We start from the raw sequence: 25,829 nt of genomic DNA, 5'->3' as shown, positions 1-25,829 counted from the left end.
ACCTCCAAATGCACACCTATGTACCCGCACACACACATTTGAAAAAAATTTAAGTACAAAGAATGGAAGGTAGAAGAAGTAGCAGGACAGAGTGTGTGTCTAGTCACAGGAGAGCCTGACTTGCCAGGTAAGCTGCCTATGTATGCTCCCTAGGACTGTGGGATCCCAAAGAAAGATGAAGGGCAGGAGAAGTAGGTCTGCCAGGGTCTGAGGCAGCTAGCTAGTTAAGATATGAATTCTAGGCACTTTCCCAAGCCCAAAGGGTCATGAGGAGGTGTAGCATGAATCTTCAAAGTTCTTATTAATAAAGTCAAACCTGAGGCCAGTTATTGGGGTCAATGCTGGTAGATCAGAGAGACAGAACAAGCCACAGCTATCCCACCTCGCCGGATCCTCAGCTGGTCTTGTCTCCTCAGACTGGAGGCCTCTGAGTCCTCATCCGGAATGGGTCTCAGCTAAACTGCTGCTCGAAAGCCTGAAGCTTAACCAGCCAAATGCTTCTAGTTTCTGGTCCTCACGCCTTATATATCTTTCTGCTTTCTACCACCACTCTCTGGGATTAAAGGCGTGTGTCACCATGTTTGGCTTTTTCCAATGTGGCCTTGAACTCACAGAGATCCAGAGGGATTTCTATGTCTGGAATGCTAGGATTAAAGGTGTGTGCTATCACTGCCTAACTAGTGGATTTTCTGTTCTCTGACCCCAGATAAGTTTATTAAGGTACACGATATTTTGGGGAACACAATATCACCACAAGGAGGACCTGAAATTGGGAATAAAATGCTCACATATTCCCTCTAGAAAAACCACATGATCTGCAGATGCCACTGAAGGGCTATATGGGAAGACAAGGCATTGAACGAGCTGGAAGCTTGATCACCCACCCTGACTTCTGAACCCCAGAAAATCCAGAGCCCCACACAAGCTCATCTCAGCCACAATCTGGCTGCCCCACGCCCTCATTGCTTCCAGCTGCCTTCAGCTTTATTTCCACCCCAACTCTAAATATAAACGAACAACAGATTCTGAACATACAGTTGAGAACATTTTCAATAAGCCAGTTAAAGGCAGCAAGTGAGGCAAGCTAATGGTGTACTGTTCGACAGACATACAGAATTCCAGAGCATGGTCTGTCTTTGGGATTTTTACACTGATATTGTAAGAGCAGACAATATCTGGTATAAGTAAGCATTACGTTCCCCGTGGTGAAATATCTGAAATTGACATACCAAGCCTTTTAGTTTTTTCAAAGTTGGTACAAACTAATAGGTTTTCTGTAGCCCAATAATAGGTTTCTCCACTGAGGAAGTGAGCCAGATCAAGCCAAATTGAAAAAGTAAAAGAGCAGGTTTATTTGAACAAAACCACTCCTGGGTGAGTTCTCCAGTCCCAGAGATTGAGGCTGGAGAAGGCACACACCCAAACTAAAGTAGGGAGGTTATATAGCCTGCAGGCGAGGGGTAATGACATGTCTGCCACGGGCTGGGTTTGTGCCCAGGTGTGGTCAAAGCTGACTGCTTTTGGCGGGAACTTGGTGTGCTGGCCACTTCAGGTGAAAAGCTGCTGCAGCAGCCAGAAATGCGGAACTGGGCTTTTTGGTGCCTTTTCTTTGTTGGAGATTCTCCGAGAGGGCGGGGTTTGGAGAGAGAGAGAGAGGAGAGATGGGGTTTCTCAGACTGTGCAAGAGCTGAGGTTCCAACTGACTACAAACATCTTGCGTTCCAACATGAAGGAAACTGTTAATACCACCATACATTCTCTTGTAAAATTAATGTGAAATTTTAATTTTGCCCCTATAAACTTGCTTATTTGTAAGCAAACAAGACATCATGGAGAGCAGATCAAGCACTAAACTAAAGATGGGTGAGATGGTTTGGTGGGTAAAGGCACTTGTTGCCAAGCCTGAAAACATAAGCACAGTCCTCAGAATCCACACAGTCGGAGAGAGCTGAGTACTGAAAGTTGACCTCTGAGCCACACACATACACATACACTCGTGCACACACATACACACGCACACACATAAACACACACATACACATATATACATACACACATGCACACACACACAGGTGCACACACACATGCACACACACACAGGTGCACACACACACAGGTGCACACACACACACACACACACACACACACACACACACACACACACACACGTGCACGCACATACTCCAGTGTCCAGGTTTCCCCCTGTAGCAACTATGTACCTGCTAAAGGGTGTCTACGTGGAACTTACTGAGTTGGTTTTATTTCAGAAATAATCTGTCTCCTTGATCACATAGACTAAAAGTCTAAGAAGTTTTAACCACTTTTGGTAAAATTCATGGCAGTGGCTCATTTTCTTATTATTGTGAATGCTCAGCTGCCACTGTTTGTCATTTCACTTTTTCAGGTCTCCCAAGTCTCCCCTAGGTATCAGCCAGTGACATGGTGCCACCGATTATTTGGCATTTGCTCTTTCCTCACCACAGAAGTGAGATCACGTGCCCCACAAAGGCAGGTTTACACAAAACCAATTCATCATCCACATGAAAGATGTATTGTTGCAAAGAGTTGAGCTCCTAGTAAGCAGTCTCCACAGCACTTATGCCTCAGTTCTGCATCCAAGCCAAAGGATCCCATGTAGACACCCATTATACAGTAACAAACAAGGTTTCATTTATCACATTTGGAAAAAAAAAACCCACATCTATAGCATCTCGCTGAAAAGTTTGAAGAGTGTTGAATCCAAATCCTTGTGGCACTAAACAGGCAAAGAAAATGGCTGGTTAACAATCTTCTAGATCACACTGGCTTGGGAAAGGTGGCAGCTAGACCATGTCCTCTGTGCTGTTTGTGGATCTTCTTCCCATTCTGTATGTGAAGAAATGTCAAGAAAACACCTGTGCCCACCCTGCTGCCTAGAACAGGGCTATGTCACTTCCTGTCTCATCTTGTACAAGGCCAGAGACTCCGCCCTGCTTTGCATCCGGGGCTTCCTCAGAGCCTCTGTGGCAGCTGTTTAAGCAAAGGCAGACAAGCTCACTTTAAGCTGCTTGCACATTGCTGTTCGTTAGTTAGCAAATAACCACATGTTAAATATGCTTTTTCGTGGAAATCTTGGAGTGAAGCTTTATGATAACTACAAAAATATAATATAAATCCAGTTTCAAATTGATCCTTTGTATCAAGTCCTAGGCTCAAACTGAATCCTCCCGTTACCTCTCATCATAGCCTTCCTTGTGAGGTCTGTTGCTGTTCTCAGGGCACAAATGAAGGAACTGGGTTTATAAGTCTGCTGGCAAGGTCAGCAAGGACTGTGACTAAAATGGGTCAACTATGTCTTTAGACAACTGGAATACTCTTAACTGTGCCCTTTAGCATTCATTAAATCAATGGCTTTAGTTAAAGACCATCAAGTTCTCAACCATGTATGGTGGCTCATGCCTAGAACCCCAGCATTCAGAAGGCTGGGACTGGACGATTGCCATGAGTTCACTGCCAGCTTGGGTTACATAGTGAGTTCCTGGCTAGGACTCTGTCTCAAAACAAAACAAAATGAAAACGAAAAGAAAATGATGTTTTCTATTCATGTGATCAAACTACCTGTCTGTTTACAAAAAGTAAGTGATGAAAGGTTGCTAAAAGATTTAGAACAAATTATTAAAATAATTTTAGGATGTCCAGAGGGCAGCTGACACAAACTACCTCTGTCTCTGTCTCTCTGCCTCTCTGTCCTGTTTTTCTGTCTTTCTGTCTTTCTGTCTGTCTGTTTCTGTCTCTGTCTCTCTGTCTCTGTCTCTGTCTCTCTGTCTCTGTCTCTGTCTCTCTCTCTCTCTCTCTCTCTCTCTCTCTCTGTGTGTGTGTGTGTGTGTGTGTGTGTGTGTGTGTGTGTGTGTATTTTGTGTTAGATTGAATGGAAGTCAAAGATCAGATGTCTTCTTCCATAGCTCTCCACTTTTGTTTCCTTTGGAGGCAGGGTCTCTCTACATAGCCCCAGCTGTCCTAAACTAATTATCTACCTAGTCTAGGCTGGCCTTGAACTCACAGAGAGATCCCCCTGCCTCTGCTTCTCCAGTGCTAGGAATAAAGGCATGCACTACCATGCCTGGCTGCCACTTTGTTTTTTATGACAGGTTCTCTCATGGTACCTGGAGTTCACTAGACTGGCCCCCTGTCTTTGCTTCGCTGGTGCTGGGATTACAGGTGTGCACACAGCTACTGGGGATCCAAACCCAGCACCCCATGCTTGTATGGGAAACACTTTAGCAGCTAGCCATCTCCCCATCCTCCGAAATGTTGTCTTTACCAGAGTTCACCTTTGACTTTTGCTGACTAGTCCATCCATAATAGTCACGCATGTGTAGAATAGAAGCTGTGAATAAACATTTCATGAGGGAGTATATTTTTTCGCTAGGAAATTTCAGATCCCTTAAGAAGAAAATAATTCTCTGGAACCTTTCTTGTAAATGTAGTCTGTGCACAGGGGCAGATGAGAAGGAGTCTGCCCACTCCTTAGCATGCTTCTCTCGGAAAAAGGAAGCTTGAAGTTTGCATTGAAATCTTAGTTTTACTTTCTTAAAATTTAAAAAGTTCCACGGTGGGTCGAAGAGATGGCTCAACAGTTAGAAGCATGTACTGCTCTTGTGGAGGACCTGAGTTCAGTTCCCAGCAACTGCCTGCTACTCCAACTCAAGGGATAGCCTCTGGCCTCCATGAGTTCCTGTACTCACAGGCACAAATATACCCACAGAAATAGACACATGTTTAAAATTAAAACCAAAATCTTTTTTCAAAAAGTTAATTTTTTAAAATAAATTCCACAGTGAACTATGTTATTCTTGGTCAAGAAAGAATTTTAAAAAACAAAACAAAACAATAACACAGACCCTCTCCATTTTTCCTCCAATTTTGTGGCCTATCAGGGGAAATGGGTGATTCTCAGGGATGAAATTATCGTGCCAATATCACATTTTCTTAAGCTTTTGTGATTAAGTTCTAAGCATTGCTCGAATTAATGTTTTGATATCACTTCCTGCTTTCCAGTGGGGGTAGAAGAGGGATCACCCAGCTGCAGCTTTCCCCATGATCCAGTAAGATGCAGAGATGGACAGGTACGTCCCTGTATGCAGGATTCCACATGTCCCATCTCCAAACAAGGACTGGTGGCTGGAGTTTGGAGACACGCAGCAAACTGGAAGCCACAAAGGCTGGTGTATTCTGGGACCATCCCTGGAAATAGACAACCAGGACCCAGGCTTCTCTCTTCACTCCTTCCACTCTTCAGCTTAAACTAAGATTTTCACAATATGAAATTTTCATGGAAATTGCCTTCAGCATAATAGGTCCAGGTAATTTACCTGATAAAAGAATGTCAACATCAAGTACAGTATAATTTGTGTAGTGACAAATTGTAGCCGTCCTTCCAGGCAAGAAAGGACACTGCTGTGCGTGGAATGGATCAGGGCAGGGTCAAGTATAAGCCCCTGGATTTAATATGTAGCTCCCAGAAGCATCACTCTGTCCTTTCAGAAGATAAATGCAAATTATAGCTAATAAAGTTATCATGAGTAATTGCTGCCCCTCCTCTCCTGCACAGCCACTGAATTTGGAGTGGGGAAGAGGCAGTTATGAATGAGACACCTATAAATTATGAATTAGGAGGCATCAGATGGAGTGCTCCTCATTTTTAAAGATTACTAAGACCAACTGTGGCTGCAAGGTCAAATGGACCGAGAGAGGGGTGAGAAACGCCATATCTAGAATGTCTTTGAGACTTCCATCTCTACCTGTGGAGGTGTGTGGGGGTATCCGAGGGAGGAAGATGAGGAGGTGTTTATTTTTCACAGGATAATAGCTATACAAAGTAGAGGACAGGAGCTGTAAATGTGGAAAGCAGTCACCCACACAGTATTATGGACAGTTGGGAATGTATTCCTATACCACTTTCTCAAAGGCAGACCCCACCAGCTCTGAGCTATGTAGGGGAAATGTGACAGGCACATTAGATACACAAGCTCCAGCACTTTCCACCATTATGGCAAGCAGGCAACAGAAAGTAGCTGTGATCTAAGGGTCAATTTACCTCTGAACGCTTAGGGAACCATGAGAGGGAAGAGAAGCCTGGACTAGTCCCTTGCCCCCAGTAACTAGAGTAGAACATGCAATAGTGGGAAGCCTTCTGGGTGGTACCTACCAGTCTTAAAAACAAAGGCCAAATATTCAGTTTAGGGCTCATTTTAGCATGAAGAATTTGAACGAATAGGAGTATTCATCTTCACTCAGCTGTCATCATTTCTGCTGGGGCATGGAGGTAGAGGCTGGAGAAAGTAAATCATTGGGATTCCAGTCTTTGTCTAGCCAACACTGTGTCCAACCACTATGAAGTGAGATGCCTTCTCTGACACACGTTCTTTTCAATATATTTGCCTCAGCTTCCATCCAAAGTGATGGAACCCATTGACCACTGACTGAAACCCTGAAAACCAGGAGCCAAAATGAATCTAAGATTTTTTTTTTTTAATATCTGATTGAACATGATGTACTGGGTTGGGTACATTTGTGTCTATCCATTCATAAACTCCTTAAATGAGTATAAAGACATGGCTCGATGGGAAGAAATCTACTAGAGGGAAGAGAATGAGACAAGCAACAACATGGTTTTGGAAGACAGAGAGCAGGTCAAGAGTGAGATGAGTCAGCAGCACCCGGGGAGGGTGCGCTCCAAGCCAGTGGTGAGGAGAGCTGAGAAACAAGCCAAGACACACCACAGAACTCCCACAGCCTCCCTCCGCCGTCGTTACAGGGGCACCCCCTGAGAAGACAGCGATGTCCATGGTTTGGTAAATCGCGCAGAGAAGAACCATTCCGGAAATGGGTTTCAGGGCCCAGCGTCTGCTTTCATGCACGTGAGGAACCACTTATAGAGTGGAAGCCTGTTGACTGATTGATTGGTCATCACATTGCCTCGGGTTGGGTACTGAGCACTCATACCACCAGGGCTCTGTGCAGAAGGAGCACTTTAAAGGAGATGGAGGAGCCAGCTAGTGGCTACTCATACTACTTCAGAATTCAGGGCTCTGACTCCTGGGCTCCAGGCTTCTTATTTGGAAGGCAGTATGCCAAGTGGGCTGGCTGCCGAATCATGCCTGCAACTTCTCCTTCCTCCCCCAAGGTGCCATCAACCGGGGGCCAAATGTCCAAACAGAGTCCTGTAGAGACATTTAACCTTCAAACCAGAATAGCTACTGTCCATTCCTTTGCTCTTTCCTTCTCTGGACATGTTACAATTTGGCAGGAAGTTACTCACCAGACATATCAAACACTGGCACTCTGAACTTCGAGTTTTTAGCCTCCAGAACCATGAGAAATGCATCTTGTTGTTTATAAATGACCCTGAAATTTCTGTTTCACTGAGGACAAAATACTGCTTCTTCTGTGATGGCAACATTCCAACATGACCACCATGCCACCAAGCCACATGCCTTGAAAATTATCACAGTAAAGTCACAATGTGGTCCTGTGGCTGCCCTACTGTGTGTTCTCAGCAGTGGCAGCAGGCAAATAGCCTCACTGAGTAGAAATCCTGATGCTGAGCCACCCACTAGCTTGATCTTTACAAAATACTACTTTGTTGACCAGTGTGGTGGTATTGTGTTCCCCAAAATATTGTGCACCCTAATAAACTTATCTGGGGTCAGAGACAGAACAGCCACAATATTAAACATAGAAGTTAGGTAGTGGCAGCACACGCCTTTAATCCTAGCATTTCAGAGGCAGAAATCCATGTGTTCAAGGATACAGTCAAGCATGGTGACTCACACCTTTAATCCCAAGGAGTGGTGGTAGAAGGCAGAAAGGTATATAAGGCGTGAGGACCAGAAACTAGAAGCATTTGGCTGGTTAAGATTCAGGCTTTGAGCAGCACGGTTCAATTATGTCAGATATGAAGACACAGAGGCTTCCAGTCTGAGGAAACAAGACCAGCTGAGAAGTTGGCCAGGTGAGGTTAGCTGTGGCTTGTTCTGCTTCTCTGACCTTCCAGCATTCACCCCAATAACTGGCCACAGGTTTGATTTTATTAATAAGATTCTTTAAGATTCCTGCTACAGACCAGCCCACCAGGCAAGGGTGAGCAGAGCTAGCTGGGTGAGAAAAAGGCATGCCCACAGTTAAGTCATCTGTCTAACCCAAATATCACGATCGTTGTGGTTCACACATACTTGTCTTCACACACACAGGGAGGTCTACAGCTAGGTATCTTTGTCTCTTTACTACTGGTTTTCAGTGTTTTTCTTCTGAATCCTGATCACCCAGTGTCCAATACAGAAGGCTCTAGCCATCTCTCCTTTCAGATAAAATGAACAATGGGGTCCAGTCTTGGGGCCTTTTTCACAGGAGGATTTTCTGTCACTGTGGCTGGAGTTTTTCCAGTCCTGCCTGGGCCCTGTAGCCGCGCTGACCTAAGTAAACACACAGAGACTTATGTAACTTATAAACTGTATGGCCATGGCAGGCTTCTTGCTATCTAGTTCTTATATCTTAAATTAACCCATTTCTATTAATCTATAAGTTGCCACATGGCCATGGCTTACCGGTCTGCTGGTATGTTGTTCTTTTGGTGGCGGCTGTCATCTCCTCTCTGTTCTGCCTTTCATCTTCCTCCTCTTTAGTTAGAATGTCCCACCTATCCCTATTCTGCCTCACCATTGGCCAAACAGCTTTATTTATCAACCGATCAGAGCAACACATATTCACAGTGTACAGAAAGACATTCACCCATCATGTCATTGCTGGCCTTCAGCAACACTCCCAACCTACAGTGCCATAGCCACCTGCTTGTGTGTGTTTTCCCATATGCCATGAAGAGTTCTTGGTAAACAAGGCAATGGTCAGAATGCTTGTCCTCAGGTGCAGCTGAGTGACACAGCAAAGGCTTGTGTAGGGGCTAGCCTGAACTGTTTGCTCAATAATGAATTTGACTTTAGGGCCTACTGTAACCTAGACCTCAAACTGTCTTCATTTCATCAACTGTTGATAAAGTAGGACAGACAAGACCCACTTTGAGTTGGGCACTTCCTTTACAAAGGTTTGAATGCTTTTTATTTTTAATTAAAATTTATATTTATGTACATATGTGTAGTAGTTTGAATGTAATTGGCCCCCATAATTTCATAGGGAGTGGTACTATTCGCAGGTGTGGCTTTGTTGGAATGGGTGTGACCGTGATGGAGGGAGTGTGTCACTGTGGGGGCAGGCCTTGAGGATTCCTATGCTCAGGATAATACCCATTGTCTCAGTTGACTTCCTGTTGCCTACAAAATATAGGACTCTCAGCTACTACTCCAGCATAATGTCTACCCACATGCCACTGTGCTCTCTGTCATGATGATAATGGACTGAACCTCTGAAACTGTAAGCGAGCTACCCCAATTAAATGTTTTCTTTGTAAGAGTTGCTATGGTCATAGAGACTATATATAGTCTAGTAAATCCCATATGTATATTTACAGGCTGTGATTCAACTAATTCAATAATGGCAAGCTATGAATGGAAAGTACAAGAATACAGAAATACATAAGTTGCTCAGTCCACAAGCCTGGATGTCTCAGCTGGTCTTCAGTATATTCTGGAACCCAGAAGAAGTAGACTCCAATGCCAGTGAAGAAATGGAATTGCAAGCAAGGTAAGAGAAAACAGGCAAAGAGCAAAAGCTTCCTTTTTCCAGCCGGGCGGTGGTGGCACACGCCTTTAATCCCAGCACTCGGGAGGCAGAGGCAGGCGGATCTTTGTGAGTTCGAGGCCAGCCTGGGCTACCAAGTGAGTCCCAGGAAAGGCGCAAAGCTACACCAAGAAACCCTGTCTCGAAAAAAACAAAAAAACAAAAAAAAAAAAAAAGCTTCCTTTTTCCATGTCCTTATATAGGCTTCCAGAAGAAGGTGTGGCCCAGATTAAAGGTGTGTATTGCAGAATAGAAGAATATTTAACTATGTAAAGATGTGCTTCATTTGTTTGTGTTGCAGAACAATTGTTTAACTATGTAATGATGTGTTGTATTTGTTTAACTATGTAAAGATGTGTTGCATTTGTTTCACCTTGTCTGCCCAAGGCACCTGATGGATCTAATAAAAAGCTGAATGGCCAATCCCTAGGCAGTAGAGGGATAGGTGGGGCCGGTGGGCAGAGAGAACAAGTAGGAAGAGGAATCTAGGCTGGAGAGAGAACCAGGGAGAAAGAAAGGAAGACATCAGGGGCCAGCTAGACACAGAGGAAGCAGGAAAGTAGGAAATTCAGAATGACGAAAAGGTAAAAAGCCCCAAGGCAAAATGCAGATGAGGAAAAACAGATTGAAATAAGTTATAAGAGCTAGTGGGACAAGCATAGGACAAGGCCGAACATAATACTAAGTCTCCATGTCATAATTTGGGGGCTGGCAGTCTGAGAAAGCCTACTACAGGGGTGTCTTTTCCCAGATCAAAAGATCTGGATTAAAGGCATCTCTTCCTACCTTAAAGATCTGGATTAGAAGTGGATCTTCCTACTTCAAATTAAGGAAAAATCCCTCATAGGTGTACCCTACCTTTTGGGTTTTTAGTTAATTTCAGATGTAGTCAAGTTGACAATCAAGAAAACCCATCACAGAATGTATGTATGTGTATGTTTGTACATGCACATGCCATTGTGTCATGTGGAGATCACAGGACAGCTTGAGGGAGTATGTTCTTTCCTCTCACCAGGTGAGTCAGCAAGAGCCCTTACACCATGAGCCATCTTACTGGCACTGGACCTTCTGGATTGGGGAGCAAAGCCAAACCATCCTTAACAGTACTGTTTTGAGGATAGTCTCTGACTTGCCTCGTAGCTTTAAAAATCCAAATCTGAAGCTGGGTATAGTGGTGCACACTTTTAATCCCAGCACATGGGAGGCAGATGGACTCTGTGAGTTTGAGGCTAGTCTGGTCTACATAATGAGTTCCACCAGTCAGAGCTACATAGTGAGACCCTGTCTGAGAGAGAGAGAGAAAGAGAGAGAGAGAGAGAGAGAGAGAGAGAGAGAGAGAGAGAGAGAGAGAGAGAGAGAGAGAGTTTGCTGGGGTAATAAGTCAAGCAAATCACCCAAAGCACCCAACCAATCCATTCAATTACCACAGGCTGAAAATTCAAAATGTGTTAAAATTTAACTTTCATTCTGAGTCAAGAGGGCAGAAGCATGGCTTGCCCATGCTGTTTAGAAGTGGGAGCTTTGGGGATGACTAGGTTCACATAAGTTTCTCTCAATGGAGTCTCCATACCTGGATATGTTAGGCTTCATAACAAGAGAGAAGCCAGTGTGGCAGTGAATGGCTGTAATCCTAGGGTGGGGAGGTGGAGACAAGAGAGCTGGGAGTTCAAGGTCATTGTTAACTACATAGAAAAATTTGAGGCCAGCTTGGCTGACGTGAGGCCCTGCTTTGAAAAGATTACAAAAAAAAAAAAAAAAAAAAAAAAAAAAAACTTTTACCGGGACCTGTCAACATGGGCCGCATTCGCACCAAGACCGTGAAGAAGGCGGCCCAGGTCATCATCGAGAAGTACTACACACGCCTGGGTAATGACTTCCACACCAACAAGCGCGTGTGCGAGGAGATCACCATCATCCCCAGCAAGAAACTCCGAAACAAGATAGCTGGCTATGTCACGCATCTGATGAAGAGGATTCAGAGAGGTCCTGTGAGAGGCATCTCTATCAAGTTGCAGGAAGAAGAGAGAGAAAGGAGAGATAATTATGTTCCTGAGGTCTCAGCCCTGGGTCATGAGATCATTGAGGTAGATCCTGACACCAAGGAAATGCTGGAGCTTCTGGACTTCCGCAGCCTCTCTGACCTGCAGTCACTTAGCCTACAGCTGGGATGAATTTCAAAACACCGCGTGGAGCCATTTGAATCTGTTCTGTCATATTTTCAATAAACCTGAAAACAACAACAACAACAAAAAAAAAAGAGAAAAAAATAAAGAGGAGAAGACAAGGGAAAAAAGGGGGTAGGGGAGAGAGGCAGAACACAAGACATAATATGCATTCCCTGAGTCTGCCAGAAAAGCCATCACCAAAGGCCCTTGAACTGCCCAAGCCATGAGCTAAATAAACCCCCTTCTTTCTAAAAATAGAGCAGTTATTTGTTTATAGAAGCAACAACAAAACCTCAAGATGAATACATTAATCACCCAACAAAATTAATAAACTTGGTTTCTGATAGTTGACCAGGGCTTTTTAGTAAGCTGTGGGCTTAGGTGTAGAAAGACATAGACATATACTGATGACCTAAAGTTAACCAAGCTACAAGCAAATTGTGGCTCTCACTATCCTGTGCCTGTCGTTAAGAGTTCCAAAATGCTATGTCTTTGTTAGGATTACTATTGCTATGGTGAAACACCATGACCAAAAGCAAGTTGGCTTGTATTTACTTGGCTTACATTTTCACATAATAGTCTATCACTGAAGGAAATCCAGACAGGAACTAAAGCAGGGATGGAACCTCTTGGAGGCAGGAGGTAATGTAGAGGCCATAGAGGAAAACTGCTTACAGGCTTGCTCCCAATGGTTTGTTCAGCCTGCTTTATTATAGAGCCCAGAGCCACCAGCCCAGGGATGACACTACCCATAATGGGGTGGGCCCTCCCCCATCAATCTCTAACTAAGAAAATGACCTATAGGCTTGCCTATAGCCTGAATTTATGGAGGCACTTTCTTAGTTGAGGCTCCCCCTCTCAAATGACTTTGGTGTGTGTCAAGTTGACATTTACCTATCCAGCACACAAACGGATACAGAGTCATTGCAAGAAATATCCAATCGAAATTGGGGGCTTCCACAAAGTCTGTTTTAGGAAATGGGTAAAGGAGGCTATGTGCAGGAACAGTTCAGCAGGCATGACTGGGTGACAGAAAGTTAGGGAGAGTGCACACAGGACACCCAGAGACAGCCTCATAGTTATGATAGGAGTTTGGGAAATTTTGTCTTAATTCCAAGTCAAAATTCAGTTAATGATTTTTTAAAATAAAACTCAAGCCACTCACACATCATTTCCAAATCAAACACTTTAGCACAATTCAATTCAAAGATACACTAGTCAGAAACTTACATGCTGTAGAACGATGGTAGGAAAACATTACAAATCTTTGTTTTCTCTAATTAAACTACTGGGTTTCCAAAAGAGCAGAAAAGTTTGTATGTATAATAAAGCACTGCACTTCTGAGCCGAGTTGCTTTAGGCAGCATTTATTGGCACTGCTTGGTGTGACAGTATGTATGCCTAGTGCAAAGTGCATGTGATGCATGTTCAGAGACAAGGCTGCAGTGAAGTCATATGATGCAACCCAGGCGAGCACTGCCCCAAACAACTCAGATTCCAGGCTTGATTTTGAGCTAATTTCTGGTTGTCAAACACTCAGAAACCTATTACTGCTCTCAAAATGTCTGTGACTCTTACATTGTATGAAACCATGTGGAATCAGGACCCATAGTTTTAAGAAGCTGGACACTAGAGAACCCCATGTCCTTGTAAGAAGTGTCTGCCTCCACATGCACTGTTCATTGGAATGCTACCTGAATCACACCACTTACTTGTTTAAGAGTATCCCCAGCATTCTTCGTCATGGACCTATAAAGCCTACCCAGCTAATACATATAGCTTGGAGACATGACTGTATACTTTCCCAGAAAGTAAACCATAATTTGAAAATTTATGAAGCAATTATGAACAAAACACCAAACACAACTTAGAACTCTCTGAAGACTTAACTGTTCAACTACACTAGTAAAAAAAATACATTTTTGGAATGAGAGGGAAATCTCAACATGTTTCAGTGTAGAAAAGAAGGGTGAGGAACAAATAAAATAGTGTTGTGAGATGAGCTATCTCAGAAACCTAGAACAACACACTTAGGTCTTTCTGCAATGTCAGAATTTAGCAAACAACACTTGATTCACAAGTCACACCTGCTTCTCTGCAGTTTACCATGTAATTCTAACTATTTGGCAGAATAGCCTTCGGAAGTCAGATTCTTTTATTCCCATTTGTATTAGTTACTTTTCTTCTTGTGACAAAATGCCTGGGGGAAAAAAGCAACTTACAGGTTTATGTTTCATGGTCAGAGTGGCTCTGGCTGTGAGTGCCAGCAGTGTGAAGAAACAGAGAGAGATGAATGAATGATAACACTCCATTCATGTTTTCTTTCCCATTCAGCCTGGGAGTCCAGCCCAAAGAATGGTGCCACTCATTCTGGGTGGATCTTCCCACCACAGTTAAACCTCTATGGAAAATCAGTCATGCCCAAGGGGTTATCTTCCAGATGGTTTTATTTATTTATTTAATTTATATTTAGCTTCCTTCATTTTATTTGTCCTGGGTCATCAGCCTGACCTCCTCTCTATTAACTCCTGGGCTTAAAATATATATATATATTTTAATTTTTTCTCTCATATATTACATCCTGACCTCAGTTTCCCACCCCCTCTCCTCCCAGTCCCATCCCCCACTTCCTCTCTCCTTCAGATCCACTCCTCCTTTTACTTCAGAAAAGGGCAGGCCTAGCAGCAGCATCAACCAAACATGGCATACCAAGTCATAATAAAACTAGGCACATCCCCTCATATCAAGGCTGCATGAGGCAACCCAGAAGGAGGAAAAGGGTCCCTAAAGCAGGCAAGAGTCAGAGACAGCCCCTGCTTCTACTGTTAGTAGTACTACAGGAACCCCAAGCTACACAACTATTACATATAATACAGATGACCTAGCTCAGACGCATCCAGGCTCCCTGATTGTCGCTTCAGTCTCTGTGGGCCCATATGGGCCCTGGTTAGTTGATTCTGTGGGCTGTTTACTTGGGGTGTCTTGACCCCTCTGGCTCCTACAATCCTTCTTCAGGATTTTTTGAGCTCCTCCTAATGATTTGCTGTGAGTCTCTGCATCGGCTCCTGTCAGTTGCTGAATGACGCCTCTCTGATGATGGTTATACTAGACGCTGGTCTGGTTACATAAGATGACTAGTTCAGGTTCCATATCCCCTATTACTAGGAGTCTTCACTAGGGTCACCCTTTTAGATGGTTTTAAGTCTCAACTTGACAATCAAAATGAAAGGCCACATGATCTTAATTCACTAACATTAACTCTCAGAGCATATATAATGTATTATACTCATTCATATACCTTTTCTCTCTCTCAGTGGTAAAGGAAGGGTTAAAGGCTGCAGAGTTCAGAAAAACTGTCTTAAGTGGGAGGCAGATCATCGGTAGGGGATCACATAAGAAGTCACACGCAGCACAGACATTTCTAGTGTCACTGTGAAATGGCTTTGGTATCACAATCAGAAGAAACTGTCTTGGAGCTTTTGGAGCTGGGGACAGAGGCAGAACTCCTTTGCTATGGTAATTTCCTAGAGGATGTTCCTTAAGCATTGCCTGCCACATTTTGGTCTTGGGGTGTTCTTTTTATAGTCCCGGGTACAAGGTTTGATTGATGAGTGCATGTGCCCGTGTTTCTGGTTTGATATTTTCATAGGTGTCATTATTTATTGGCATTAAATAAATGATCAGTTTGTGCCTCCCGGTGTGCTGCTGGCAAATGGTGAGTGGTTACCTGTATAAACAAGATTCAGAATAACTCAGTTCAAGGCTTGCTCTTGATTTGTCAAATGGAGCTGTTCCAGGTTAGGCAGAACCTGAAAGTGGCTATTCTATACAACAAAGTGACTCAGAGCAGGCCTGGCTCTTTCTCAAGATGGAATGAAAGATAATCAGCAATGTAAAGGGGGGTTATGGAGAGAACACCGAACATGGAGAGGTATTAGCTGGGGTGCAGTGGCAGACAGCCCCACAGGTGTTGATGAGGGTCCTGGGCTGGTCTAGGCCGGCAAGGGAAGTGGCTTTCCTGATCTACCCTCACAAACGAAGTCTGAACCTTCCATGGCTGAATGGGTTTGGGTCTGGAATGGCTTAGGCATGGTTTCCATGTGTGTGGATCCTGCCCGAACCTGAATTGTGGGCTGCATCCACCTTCACTCCTGCAGCCAGGCTTCCAAGAAACCGGACACAGTAGAACCGTTAGGTTAGAGCGCTTAGGTGAGGAGGGCCGGTCACAAGGCCAGTTCGTAAGTTGTGAGGTGGTCGTGTATGTGTGTGTGTGTGTGTGTGTGTGTGTGTGTGTGTGTGTGTGTGAGAGAGAGAGAGAGAGAGAGAGAGACAGAGACAGAGACAGAGAGACACAGAGAGAAAGACAGAGAGGGGAGATGGGAGGAGAGAGAGAGGAAAGAGATACACAGAAACAGGAAAGAGTGAGGGGAGAAACAGAGACAGAGACACACATACAGAGACAAGAGACAGAGGAAAGATAGAGAGACACACACAGAGATACAGACAGACACACTGAGAAGAGAGAGAGACACACAGAGACAGAAGAGACAGAGGAAAGAGACAGACAGACAGACACACACACACAAAGAGATAGAAACACAGAGAAACAGAAAAGAGACACACACAGAGGAAAAAGAGAGACAAGAGGAAAGAGACAGAAGAGACAGAAAGGGAGAGAGAGAGAAAAGAGACAGAGAGCGAAGAGAACGGTAAGAGAAAGCCTTTGGCGCTTAAAGGAACCAAGTTTGGTGACACATGCCGGGGGCGGAGCTTAAGAACGCCATAGGACCTCGCTTTTCAAACCATCGTCATCAGACGCCGCCGGCAGGGGGCGGGACCTACGGTGGCCACGCCCCCGGAGCGCTCCTCCGCGGCTCTGTGACGCCATCAGTGGGCGACACGCGGTGGGCGGGGCGCCGCGCTAGGGTGCTTCGGCCCCGGCTGGAACTGAGTGGACCCGGCTGGGAGGAGACGCGGAGTTGAGTCTAGCTGGCCGGGCCGGCCGGAGCATGGCGGACCAGATCCCTCTGTACCCGGTGCGCAGCGCGGCGGCTGCCGCCGCAGCCAGCCAGAGACGCGCGGCCTACTACAGCGCCGCTGGGCCCGGGCCGGGGGCCGACCGGCGCGGCAGGTAACGGCGGGCCCGATCCTCCCCGGCGCCGCGGGTCGTCCCTGCCGCCCGCGGTCCGCCAGGCCGCGGACTCCAGAGCCCTCCGAGGGCCATGGGCTGAGAGCCGCGCCCAGGGACTCAGGGACGCCGCTCCGCCTCTCGGCGTCGCTTCGGGAGCCCCAAAACTTACTGTGTGGGCGAGCGGGCCGAGGTGACAGGTGCAACTCATGATGAGTGTGAGAAACACGCCTTGCCGAGTGTCACCGAGTTTTCCAGACGCGAAGCGCCTGTTAGGACCCACTTTGCACTTAGCCACGAGTGTGCGGCACAAGACTTTCTGTTGACAGATGTTTTGGGAGGGCAAAAATGGATATTTAGAGAGGTTAAACTGTTTAGTGGAGCCACTGTTTAGCAATGTAATTAAAATGTGCAGACTTTGCTTTAAGTGAAGTCTCATACTCACATACAGTTTCATACCCCAAGAAAATAATACTATGATTTATAAAAGAAACTTTAAAATGGAGAGTTAATTACCTCGTAGTAACCAAGTTTTAATTTTGTTGTAGAGGTATTGAAGAAACAACCCTTAATACATAGAAGGAAAAAAAAAATACAGATTTCACCGAATATCTAGTTCCTTTCAAATCAGAGCTTTTGAATACTTTTTGAATTGAACATTATTTATTTATTTGTTTAGAAACAAGGTCTCACTGTGTATCCTTGGCTGGCCTGGAACTTGCTCTGCCTCTTAAGTCCTAGAATCCCACCTGCCTTTGCCTCCCCTAGCGCTGGGATTAAAGGCTTGTGCCACCACGCCCTGCCTTACTTATTTTTATGGAAATTATTGGGTATACTGCAAGGGTCAGCAGGCCGGGCAGTAAGAGTTTTTGGAAGTCTGGTTTTTGGCCATTTTGAGAGACGAACTGGGCAAGTGTTCGGTCTATGCACTTACTGGTAGTTTGATTTGGGGTTGTTCCTTTCTCTCAGCCCTAATTTCCTCATCTTTAAAATGGTGTTTCATGCCTTCTCTTCTCTCATGGGAACATTGGTTGAGGGTTCCAGGACCTCTGTAGGGGCCTCTTTTTGGAGTGCTTGCCCGGAGGTGGGTACTCCAAGCTCCCATCTCTCCTGTTCTCCTCGATGGGACCCAGAGGAGTCACTGCATTACTGGTTTTGTAAGTGATTAACTTTAGGAGCTTATTTTGAAATGCGCTGCCTTCAAAAGTATATTTTTGTCATAATTTGAGTCGTTTTGCTCTACATATTCTGAAGCACTACTGTTTGATGCCTACATATTCAGGATTCAATGTTTAATGTTGCTTTTTTGCTTTTATTATTTCATATTCCTTTGTTTCTAATTATTTTCTTTGTTCAGTTTATCTGGGTCATTTCCCCCACTCTTTCCTTCTCCTTCCTTCCTTCCTTCCTTCCTTCCTTCCTTCCTTCCTTCCTTCCTTCCTTCCTTCCTCCCTCCCTCCCTCCCTCCCTCCCTCCCTCTCTCTTTCTTCTCTCTCTCTCTTTCTTCTCTCTCTTTCTTTCTCTCTCTCTCTTTTCTCTCTCTCTCTCTCTCTCTCTCTCTCTCTCTCTCTCTCTCTCTCTTTCTTTCTTTCTTTCTTTCTTTTCCCCTCCTTTTCTTTTGTTCTTGTTTGAGTCAGGGTCTGACATTGTAGAGCACCGCCTAGGACTTTTTATCCTCCTGTCTCCCCATCCTGAGTGTTGAGATTACAGGCATCCCTGGCTCAGTTTTTTTTTTTTTAAAAGCTGGTATATTAAGGGCATTTATATTCAAGCTGATTTTCCATACATTAGAACCTAAGTGTAGCATTTTATTTTCTGTTTCTTCTGATTTTCATTCCTACACCTCTTTTTTTTTTTTTTTGCCTTCTTTCAGATTATTTGAACAAAACATTTTTTTGAGGCAGTTTGTCTTTGTAGACCAGGCTAGCCCAGACTAGCTGTAGCACTCATAGAACTATTTTGACTCATGTATAGTGTGTTTCAGAGCATCTCCTTGTATAGCAGTTACTTAGAGTAGCTCTAGGCATTACAGTATATATGCACATAACACATTGCAGTATACTGTTGATGTTTTGCGTGTAAGATTTACCTTGTTAGGTCCTTTGGTCCAGTTCCTTGGCAATGCACTTGTAATGGTATATGTAAGTTTTACATTTTGAAAGTATACAAATGTTTCCCTTGCATGTATTGGAAGCCCACATCTGACGGTGTTATAACTTTTGCTTTTTCTTTCAATTTAGAAACCTCAGGAAGAGAAAGTTTCTTGCATTGACTCATACTTTTTTTTTTGCCCTTTCTTGACTGCCTATTTTTCTGATATTCTAGAATTTCTTATTTCTGTTCCATTTAAACAATTTCATAGTGATTCTTTTGGAGTAGGTGTGTTGAAAAGTTCTTAGTTTTCCTTTGTCTGAGGAACATCCCTGAAGGCTAATTTCAGGACTAGAATAACTACCCCCTTACAGTTTTACATTCTGTGCTTTCAGGTATATATATGCGTTAGAGACAGCCATGGTTTGAAAACATTCAATGGAAGCTTCCAGAAATAAGCAATTAGGTGTGATGTTCTGGATATTGTAGGAAGTCTTTTAGTCTATCCTGTCTGGGATGTGACTTCTGTGCCCTACATATATCACCTGATGATTAGCCTCATGAAAGTTATCTCTACTGTTGTTGTATTGACCTTGACCGCCATGGTGTTGACAGTTATGGAACTTCAGTGTTCAAATAATTCCATTTTACCTACTAATGTTCCCAAGTACAAAAAAAGTGAACCTGTTAATCTTTTTAGACATATATTGTTAAATTGTATTATAGGTGTGTATGTAAAGGAAAAATCATAACCATGTATATTGTTTGGTATGTATGTTTTCAGACATCCACCAGGAGGCATTCCTGGAGGAAAGGGAAAAGAACTATATTGCAATTGAGAGTGACAATCCTTTCAGCATTTGAAAAAGTTAGGCCATGTTGAGCTTTTGTGGTTTTGATGAGAAATCTGTTGTCAGCTGAGTTCTCACTCTTTAGGTGGGATTTCTCTCACTACGTTAAAAAAGATGAGTAGTTTGATATTATGATTTTTTCATGGATTTCTTATGGTTCATTTTTTTTTGTCCTAATGTGAATTTTTTGAGCCCCTTTCTCTGGCATTTCTTTATCTGTGGCATTGGTAATACTTCAGAAGCTTTTTCTTGACTTTTTTTTTCCAAGTCCTGAGTGTGTCATTTGCTTGAGATCCATTTCCTGTTCAGGTTGAGCAGTTCCAGTTCTGTCTTCAAGTTAGCCAATTCTCCCCGCTGTTCTGCTGGTGAGCTACCTTTTCAGCGTTGAAATTCCACTTGGTTTTTTTTTCATGTTAAAGCTTTTTGTGGGGATTATTTTTCCATTCATTGCTCATGTGTTCACGATTGCCCACTGAAGCTTGTGTGTATTGTAATGTATATGTTCTTGTGGGTGTGCATATGTGCATGTATGTGTACATATGTGTATGTGTGCGCGTAGGCCAGCAATCTGTCTGGGTGTCTTTCTGAGTCGTTCTTCTCCACCTTGGGTTTTTTTTTTTTTTTTTTTTTTTCTGAGACAGAGTCTGTTAGGTAGCTCTGACTGTCCTGGAACTCTCTGTGTAGACCAAGCTGACCATGAGTTCACTGAGATCTGCTTGGCTCTGCCTCTGCCTCCCAAGTTCTGGGATTAAAGTCTCCCCGTATTTTCTGAGGCAGGGTCTCAAAAAATTGAATATGGACTCACCAGTTGGCTAGGTTGGCTGAAAAGTGAGCTCAAATGTTTTGCCTGTCTTCATGTCCTCATCCCTGTGGTTATAGACTGCTGTTTCTGTTTTTTGTTTTTTTTTTTTTTTTTTTTTTTTTTTTTTTTTTTTTGTGGATAGTAGGAACTAAACACAAGTCCTCATGATTGTATGGCAGACCGTTTACCAACTGATGCCATCTGCATAACTTCCCATTTCTCTTAGTTTGTGTTTCTATTGCTGTGAAGAGACACCATGACCACAGCAACTCATTTTTTAAAATAATTTATGTATGTGCACTGGTGTTTTGCCTGCATGTATGTCTGTGTGAGGATGCTAGATCCTCTGGAACTGGAGTTACAGACTATTGTAAGCTGCCATGTGGGTGCTGGGAATTGAACCCCAGGTCCTCTGGAAGAGCAGCCAATGCTCTTTACCACTGAGCCATCTCTCCAGCCCCACAGTAACTCTTATAAAGGAAAACATCTAACTGAGGTCCTGGCTTACAGTGTTAGAGGGTTAGTCCATTATCATAATGTTGGGGAGCATGGTGGCATGCAGGCAGACATGGTGCTGCTGCCTACATCTTGATCAGAAGGAAATGGTCTGTGGCATTGGTTGGTATCTTGAGCATAGGAGACCTCAAAGCCCGCTCCTACAGTGACACACTTCCTCCAACAAGGCCATACCTCTTAAAAGTGCCACTCCCTATGAGATTATTGAGGCCAGTTACACTCAATCTAACACACCATTTAAGCATTTTTTTTTTAAATGATAGAGTTTTAAAACTCAAGTCAAAAAAATTTGTTATCTATAATTTTGATGTTAATGTCTCTGAGATCCTGAAATTTTGGGTATTATGTGATAAGACTCTGAGCCTTGTTTAATTCTTCAGTTTTACCAGACTTCCTGTGATACCATTTTAGTAGCACATGGGGAAAGTGGAAGACACTGCCTTGAAGGGCCAGGTTCCCCACTCCTGAGAGGGCAAGGGTGCTCTGTTTGCCTCCATTTGAGATTCCCACTAGTCTTGTTGGCATGAGAGAGGAGTGTCTGGTTACTGAAGCTTGAAGGCCCCACAGACCTTACAGGTAAGGTCTTTACATCTGGAGAATGGTTGGGGATTCTTCACATACCTTTTGTCCTCTTTCCTTCCCTCTTCTCACCCCCTCCATCGAGTGAGTGAGAGTGTGTGTGTGTGTGTGTGTGTGTGTGTGTGTGTGTGAGAGAGAGAGAGAGAGAGAGAGAGAGAGAGAGAGAGAGAGAGAGAGAGAGAGAGAGAGAGAGATATTAAATCCAAGGATTTATAGGCTAGCCAAGCACTTTGCCCCCAGTGTATTCCTTCAGCTTTACTCTTTCATATAAAAATCACTTATTTCTGGGTGGTGGCGGTGGTGGTGGGTGCACACTTTTAATCCCAGCACTCCGGAGTCAGAGGCAGTGGAGCTCTGTGAGTTTGAGGCCAGCCTGGTCTACAAAGCGAGTTCCAGGATAGCTAGAGCTCTTACACAGAAACTCTGTCTGTAAAAACAAAAACAAAAATCACTTTTATTATATATTTGCTTGTTGTTTAACAGTGTTTTTGATATATTTGTGTATTTGTCACCCCATACACATCACTAATTTTAAGTGTGCAGTTTTTTGCTCTTAGCACAGTCATAGACATGTGCAGCCATTACTAGTCAGTGCTGGAGTATTTTCATCATCCCCAGCACACAGACAAGCAAACAAACTACGTTGTGCCCTGTACCCCTAACTGTAACTCAGCCACCCCAGCCTTCATCTTCATACTCCTCCCCCTGAGTCATCTGAATCTGTAGGTTTTTGGTTTTATTTTGTTCATGTGAGGTGTTGATTTTTCTTTTGAATAAAAGTAAGTCATCTGTTAATTTTGTGTTTTTGTTTCTCTGGTTTTTATTTTTTATTTTTTATTTTTTATTTTTTTTGGTTTTTCGAGACAGGGTTTCTTTGTGTAGCTTTGCACCTTTCCTGGAACTCGCTTTGGAGACCAGGCTGGCCTCGAACTCACAGAGATCCGCCTGGCTCTGCCTCCCGAGTGCTGGGATTAAAGGCATGCGCCACCACTGCCCGGCAGTGTGCTGTGTCACTCAGATTGGCTTTATAGTTGAATAGTAAATAAATGACAGTGAGCATTAGGGTGTTATTTGTCCATGCTTGCTAATACTTTTTCTTCGAGTTTCCCAGTGGTGGAGTTATTGGCCCTGCATAGAGGCACTTGCCATATTATAATAGCTAAACTTCATTGTTTAAAAAGAGACTCATGCTGAGAACAGATGGGTGTTGTCTTGTTATCTGCAAAATATTAGTGTTTCTTGGTATATGTAACACAGATTTTTATAATGCTAATTTTCTTATTTTGAGGATCTATACATATTTTTTTGAATCCTAAAAGTTTCATAATTATGATGATCTAATATTTTAGTAATTATAAAGATGATTTTTTTTTTTTTTTTTTTTTTTTTTTTTTTTTGCTGTGATAATTATAGCTGAAGATCTGGCTCATTTGTGGTGTTGGGGATGAGCCCAGGACTCAGTCAGGAGCACTCAGTCTCACAATGAGTCTTAAGATGGTGCTTTTCTACTTGCTCCAGCCCACAATTTTCCTTGGGATTTCAGAAGTTTTTGCAGAAGTTAATAAAGAATTTCACTGGAAAGGGATCACAGTTCAACTTGAAATCTTTACACTTGTCAAAATAGGCATGTTTCACTCAGTTTTCTCACATCTAAAGTATTAGTGTGAAGATAGAATTGGTAATAGGGTCCATAACAATTATAGGCAACTAGAATTTATGTCCTGAGCTAACAGGTCATGATCCTTAAAATTTCTGTATTTGTATTTATTTTGTGTTTAATGCTGGATATTATGTCATTAATTCTAGTTCAAAATTTTCTTTCCATGTATAGTATTGGTATAATTTTTTTTTATTCTAAGAATTCTTAGGTTTCTTATAGAATTTTTAGAAGTCACTAATTCCTTGGGGCTGGAGAGATGGCTCAGTAGTTGAGAACACTGACTGCTCTTCTAGGGGATCTGAGTTTGATTCCCGGCATCTCATGGCAGCTTACAACCATCTGTTACTGCAGTCCCAAGGAATCCAGTGCCCTCATCTGGCCTCCATTAGCACCAAGTATGCACGTGGTGCACAGACATACATGGCAGATAAAATACCCATACATGTAAGAAATAAAATCATAAAAAAAATTATAAGACAAAAAAAAAAAAAGAACAGTTAGTTCAAGGTTGTGATTATTTCCCAGCTCAAGGGACTGGCTAGTCTTCCTCCTTGTTCTTGTTTTTTCAACCAGGACCATGGCATTTTTTCTGGTACTGTTTCCTTAGTTACTGTGATGATAGTGGTGCTGGTCATTACTGTTTTACCATTAGTTTAGTTTTAGTCTGTTTGTTGAGTCTAGATAATTTATAAAGGGCAGAAATTGCCCTCTTTTTGGTTTTTCGAGACAGGGTTTCTCTGTGTAGTTTTGGTGCCTGTCCTGGATCTCGCTCTGTAGACCAGTCTAGCCTCAAACTCACAGAGATCTGACTGGCTCTGCCTTTCAAGTGCTGGGATTAAAGGCGTGCGCCACGACTGCCTGGCAGAAATTGCCCTCTTACAGTTCTAAGGATGCATGGTTCAGTGTCAAGATGGTTTAATGCTGGCATGTCTTTTTGTTTTCTCTGTGTGGCACAAGGGCAGGAGAGAGCAGCCTCCTTTATGATAGCATTCACCCTTTTTGAGGCTATCTCAAGACAGAATACCTCAGGTTAGGTCCTATGTAGCTGAAGTTTTCTCCTATCCTGCCCAGTTCCACGGACCCCGCAGCCGCTTATAAAATAATCACTCAGAAGCTTATATTAAATTAAAACTGTTTGGCCATTAGCTCAGGCCTACCACTGACTAGCCCTTACACTTAAACTCAGCCCATTTCTGTTCATCTATATGTTGCCACTATTCTGTGGCTTTACCTGTGTGCCTGTTACATGCTGCTCCCTGGACGGCAGGCTGGTGTCTTCTGACTCAGCCTGCCTCTTCTTGTCTGCTTATCCCGCCTATACTTCCTGTCTGGTTACTGGCCAGTCAGTGTTTTATTAAACCAGTGTACAAAAGCATTATCCCACAGCAGCCCTGTCTCTTGACACTGAGTCATTAAGCTTCTGTCACACATTTGGAGAGTATAGAGACAAAAGGCTCAGAATAAAAGCAGAATACCCACACTTTAATAATCATGCCTGATCTCTAGTGACCCATAGTATCTTACGAAGACGGTTGGAGCCCAACCACCAATGACCGTGGTACCTTACAGAAATGACCAGACTCAAAAAACAACTTAAGGTGTATAAAATTTACATCTCAGGAAGATAATGAGGTGCCTGCCCGTTCACCCACATGTAGATCCCACTTAAATGGCCCATGATTATGAGACCAAGAAACTTCCCTTCAACAGCAATAAAAGAACTTCAACCACCCCATGGCTTGATATAACCTCTGAGCACTCGCCTGTTGCTGGTTATCATTGTGTTTCTCTAAGTCCTGTCTTCTTTTCATGCATTTGGTGAATTCTTTGTACTAATTGTGCCTCCACCTTCCATAAGCCATTTTTTCATGGCCAAGGGGCAGAGCACTCATTCCTCTGGAGAGGCCCAGTTTCTCATCTGCTTCTTAATGACTCGTAAGTGACACAGTTGAACTCCACAGCTCCATTTGACAGGGTCTGCACTTTCCCCATACAGCACTTACTTGTTGCATTGTTTTTCTGTTTTGTTAGCACGGAGGCAAAGGAGGCTATGTTATTTTTTTCTAAAGTTTCGAGCATTAGGTTGTACTTCAAATTAATTTCTTACTTTAATATAAATTCTCAAGAATATTTAGAAGCAGCAGAGCTGTCAGACACTTAAGGTAACGTGTAAGTGTAGGCTAGCCACTGCACTGGCCTTCTTTCACTTAGACCCATGGAGATGCTGTGCCCTCCAGTCCTTGAGCAGTCTACTTCTGCTTGTCGCAGCAGCTGAGGTGGCGTGTCCCCCTTCTCGAATGAGACACTTGGGTCTGTGTCATCTGTT

At 43.5% G+C, this 25,829-nt stretch overlaps 1 protein-coding gene and 1 pseudogene across 49 annotated transcripts in view; both read left to right on the top strand.

Moving 5' to 3' along the window:
- Positions 1 to 11,489: 11,489 nt before the first annotated feature.
- On the top strand, positions 11,490 to 11,959 carry LOC102928985 (small ribosomal subunit protein eS17 pseudogene; annotated as a pseudogene).
- A 4,797-nt stretch (positions 11,960 to 16,756) lies between these two features.
- Atp9b (ATPase phospholipid transporting 9B (putative)) overlaps positions 16,757 to 25,829 on the top strand; it is a 241,402-nt gene continuing 232,329 nt past the window's right edge. For 35 of the 49 annotated variants that reach the window (XM_076555619.1, XM_076555613.1, XM_076555598.1 and 32 more), the window contains exon 1: positions 16,757 to 17,007. In XM_076555619.1, coding sequence (XP_076411734.1) covers positions 16,886 to 17,007 — 122 coding nt within the window. In that variant the 5' untranslated portion in view covers positions 16,757 to 16,885. The remainder of the gene's footprint in view (positions 17,008 to 25,829) is intronic. The other 14 variants (XM_076555609.1, XM_076555606.1, XM_076555601.1 and 11 more) reach the window with 4 other exon arrangements.

Source organism: Peromyscus maniculatus, chromosome 19 (genome assembly GCF_049852395.1).
Source record: "Peromyscus maniculatus bairdii isolate BWxNUB_F1_BW_parent chromosome 19, HU_Pman_BW_mat_3.1, whole genome shotgun sequence".
NCBI classification, from domain to species: Eukaryota; Metazoa; Chordata; class Mammalia; order Rodentia; family Cricetidae; genus Peromyscus; species Peromyscus maniculatus.
This window is presented reverse-complemented; position numbering and strand designations above follow the sequence as displayed.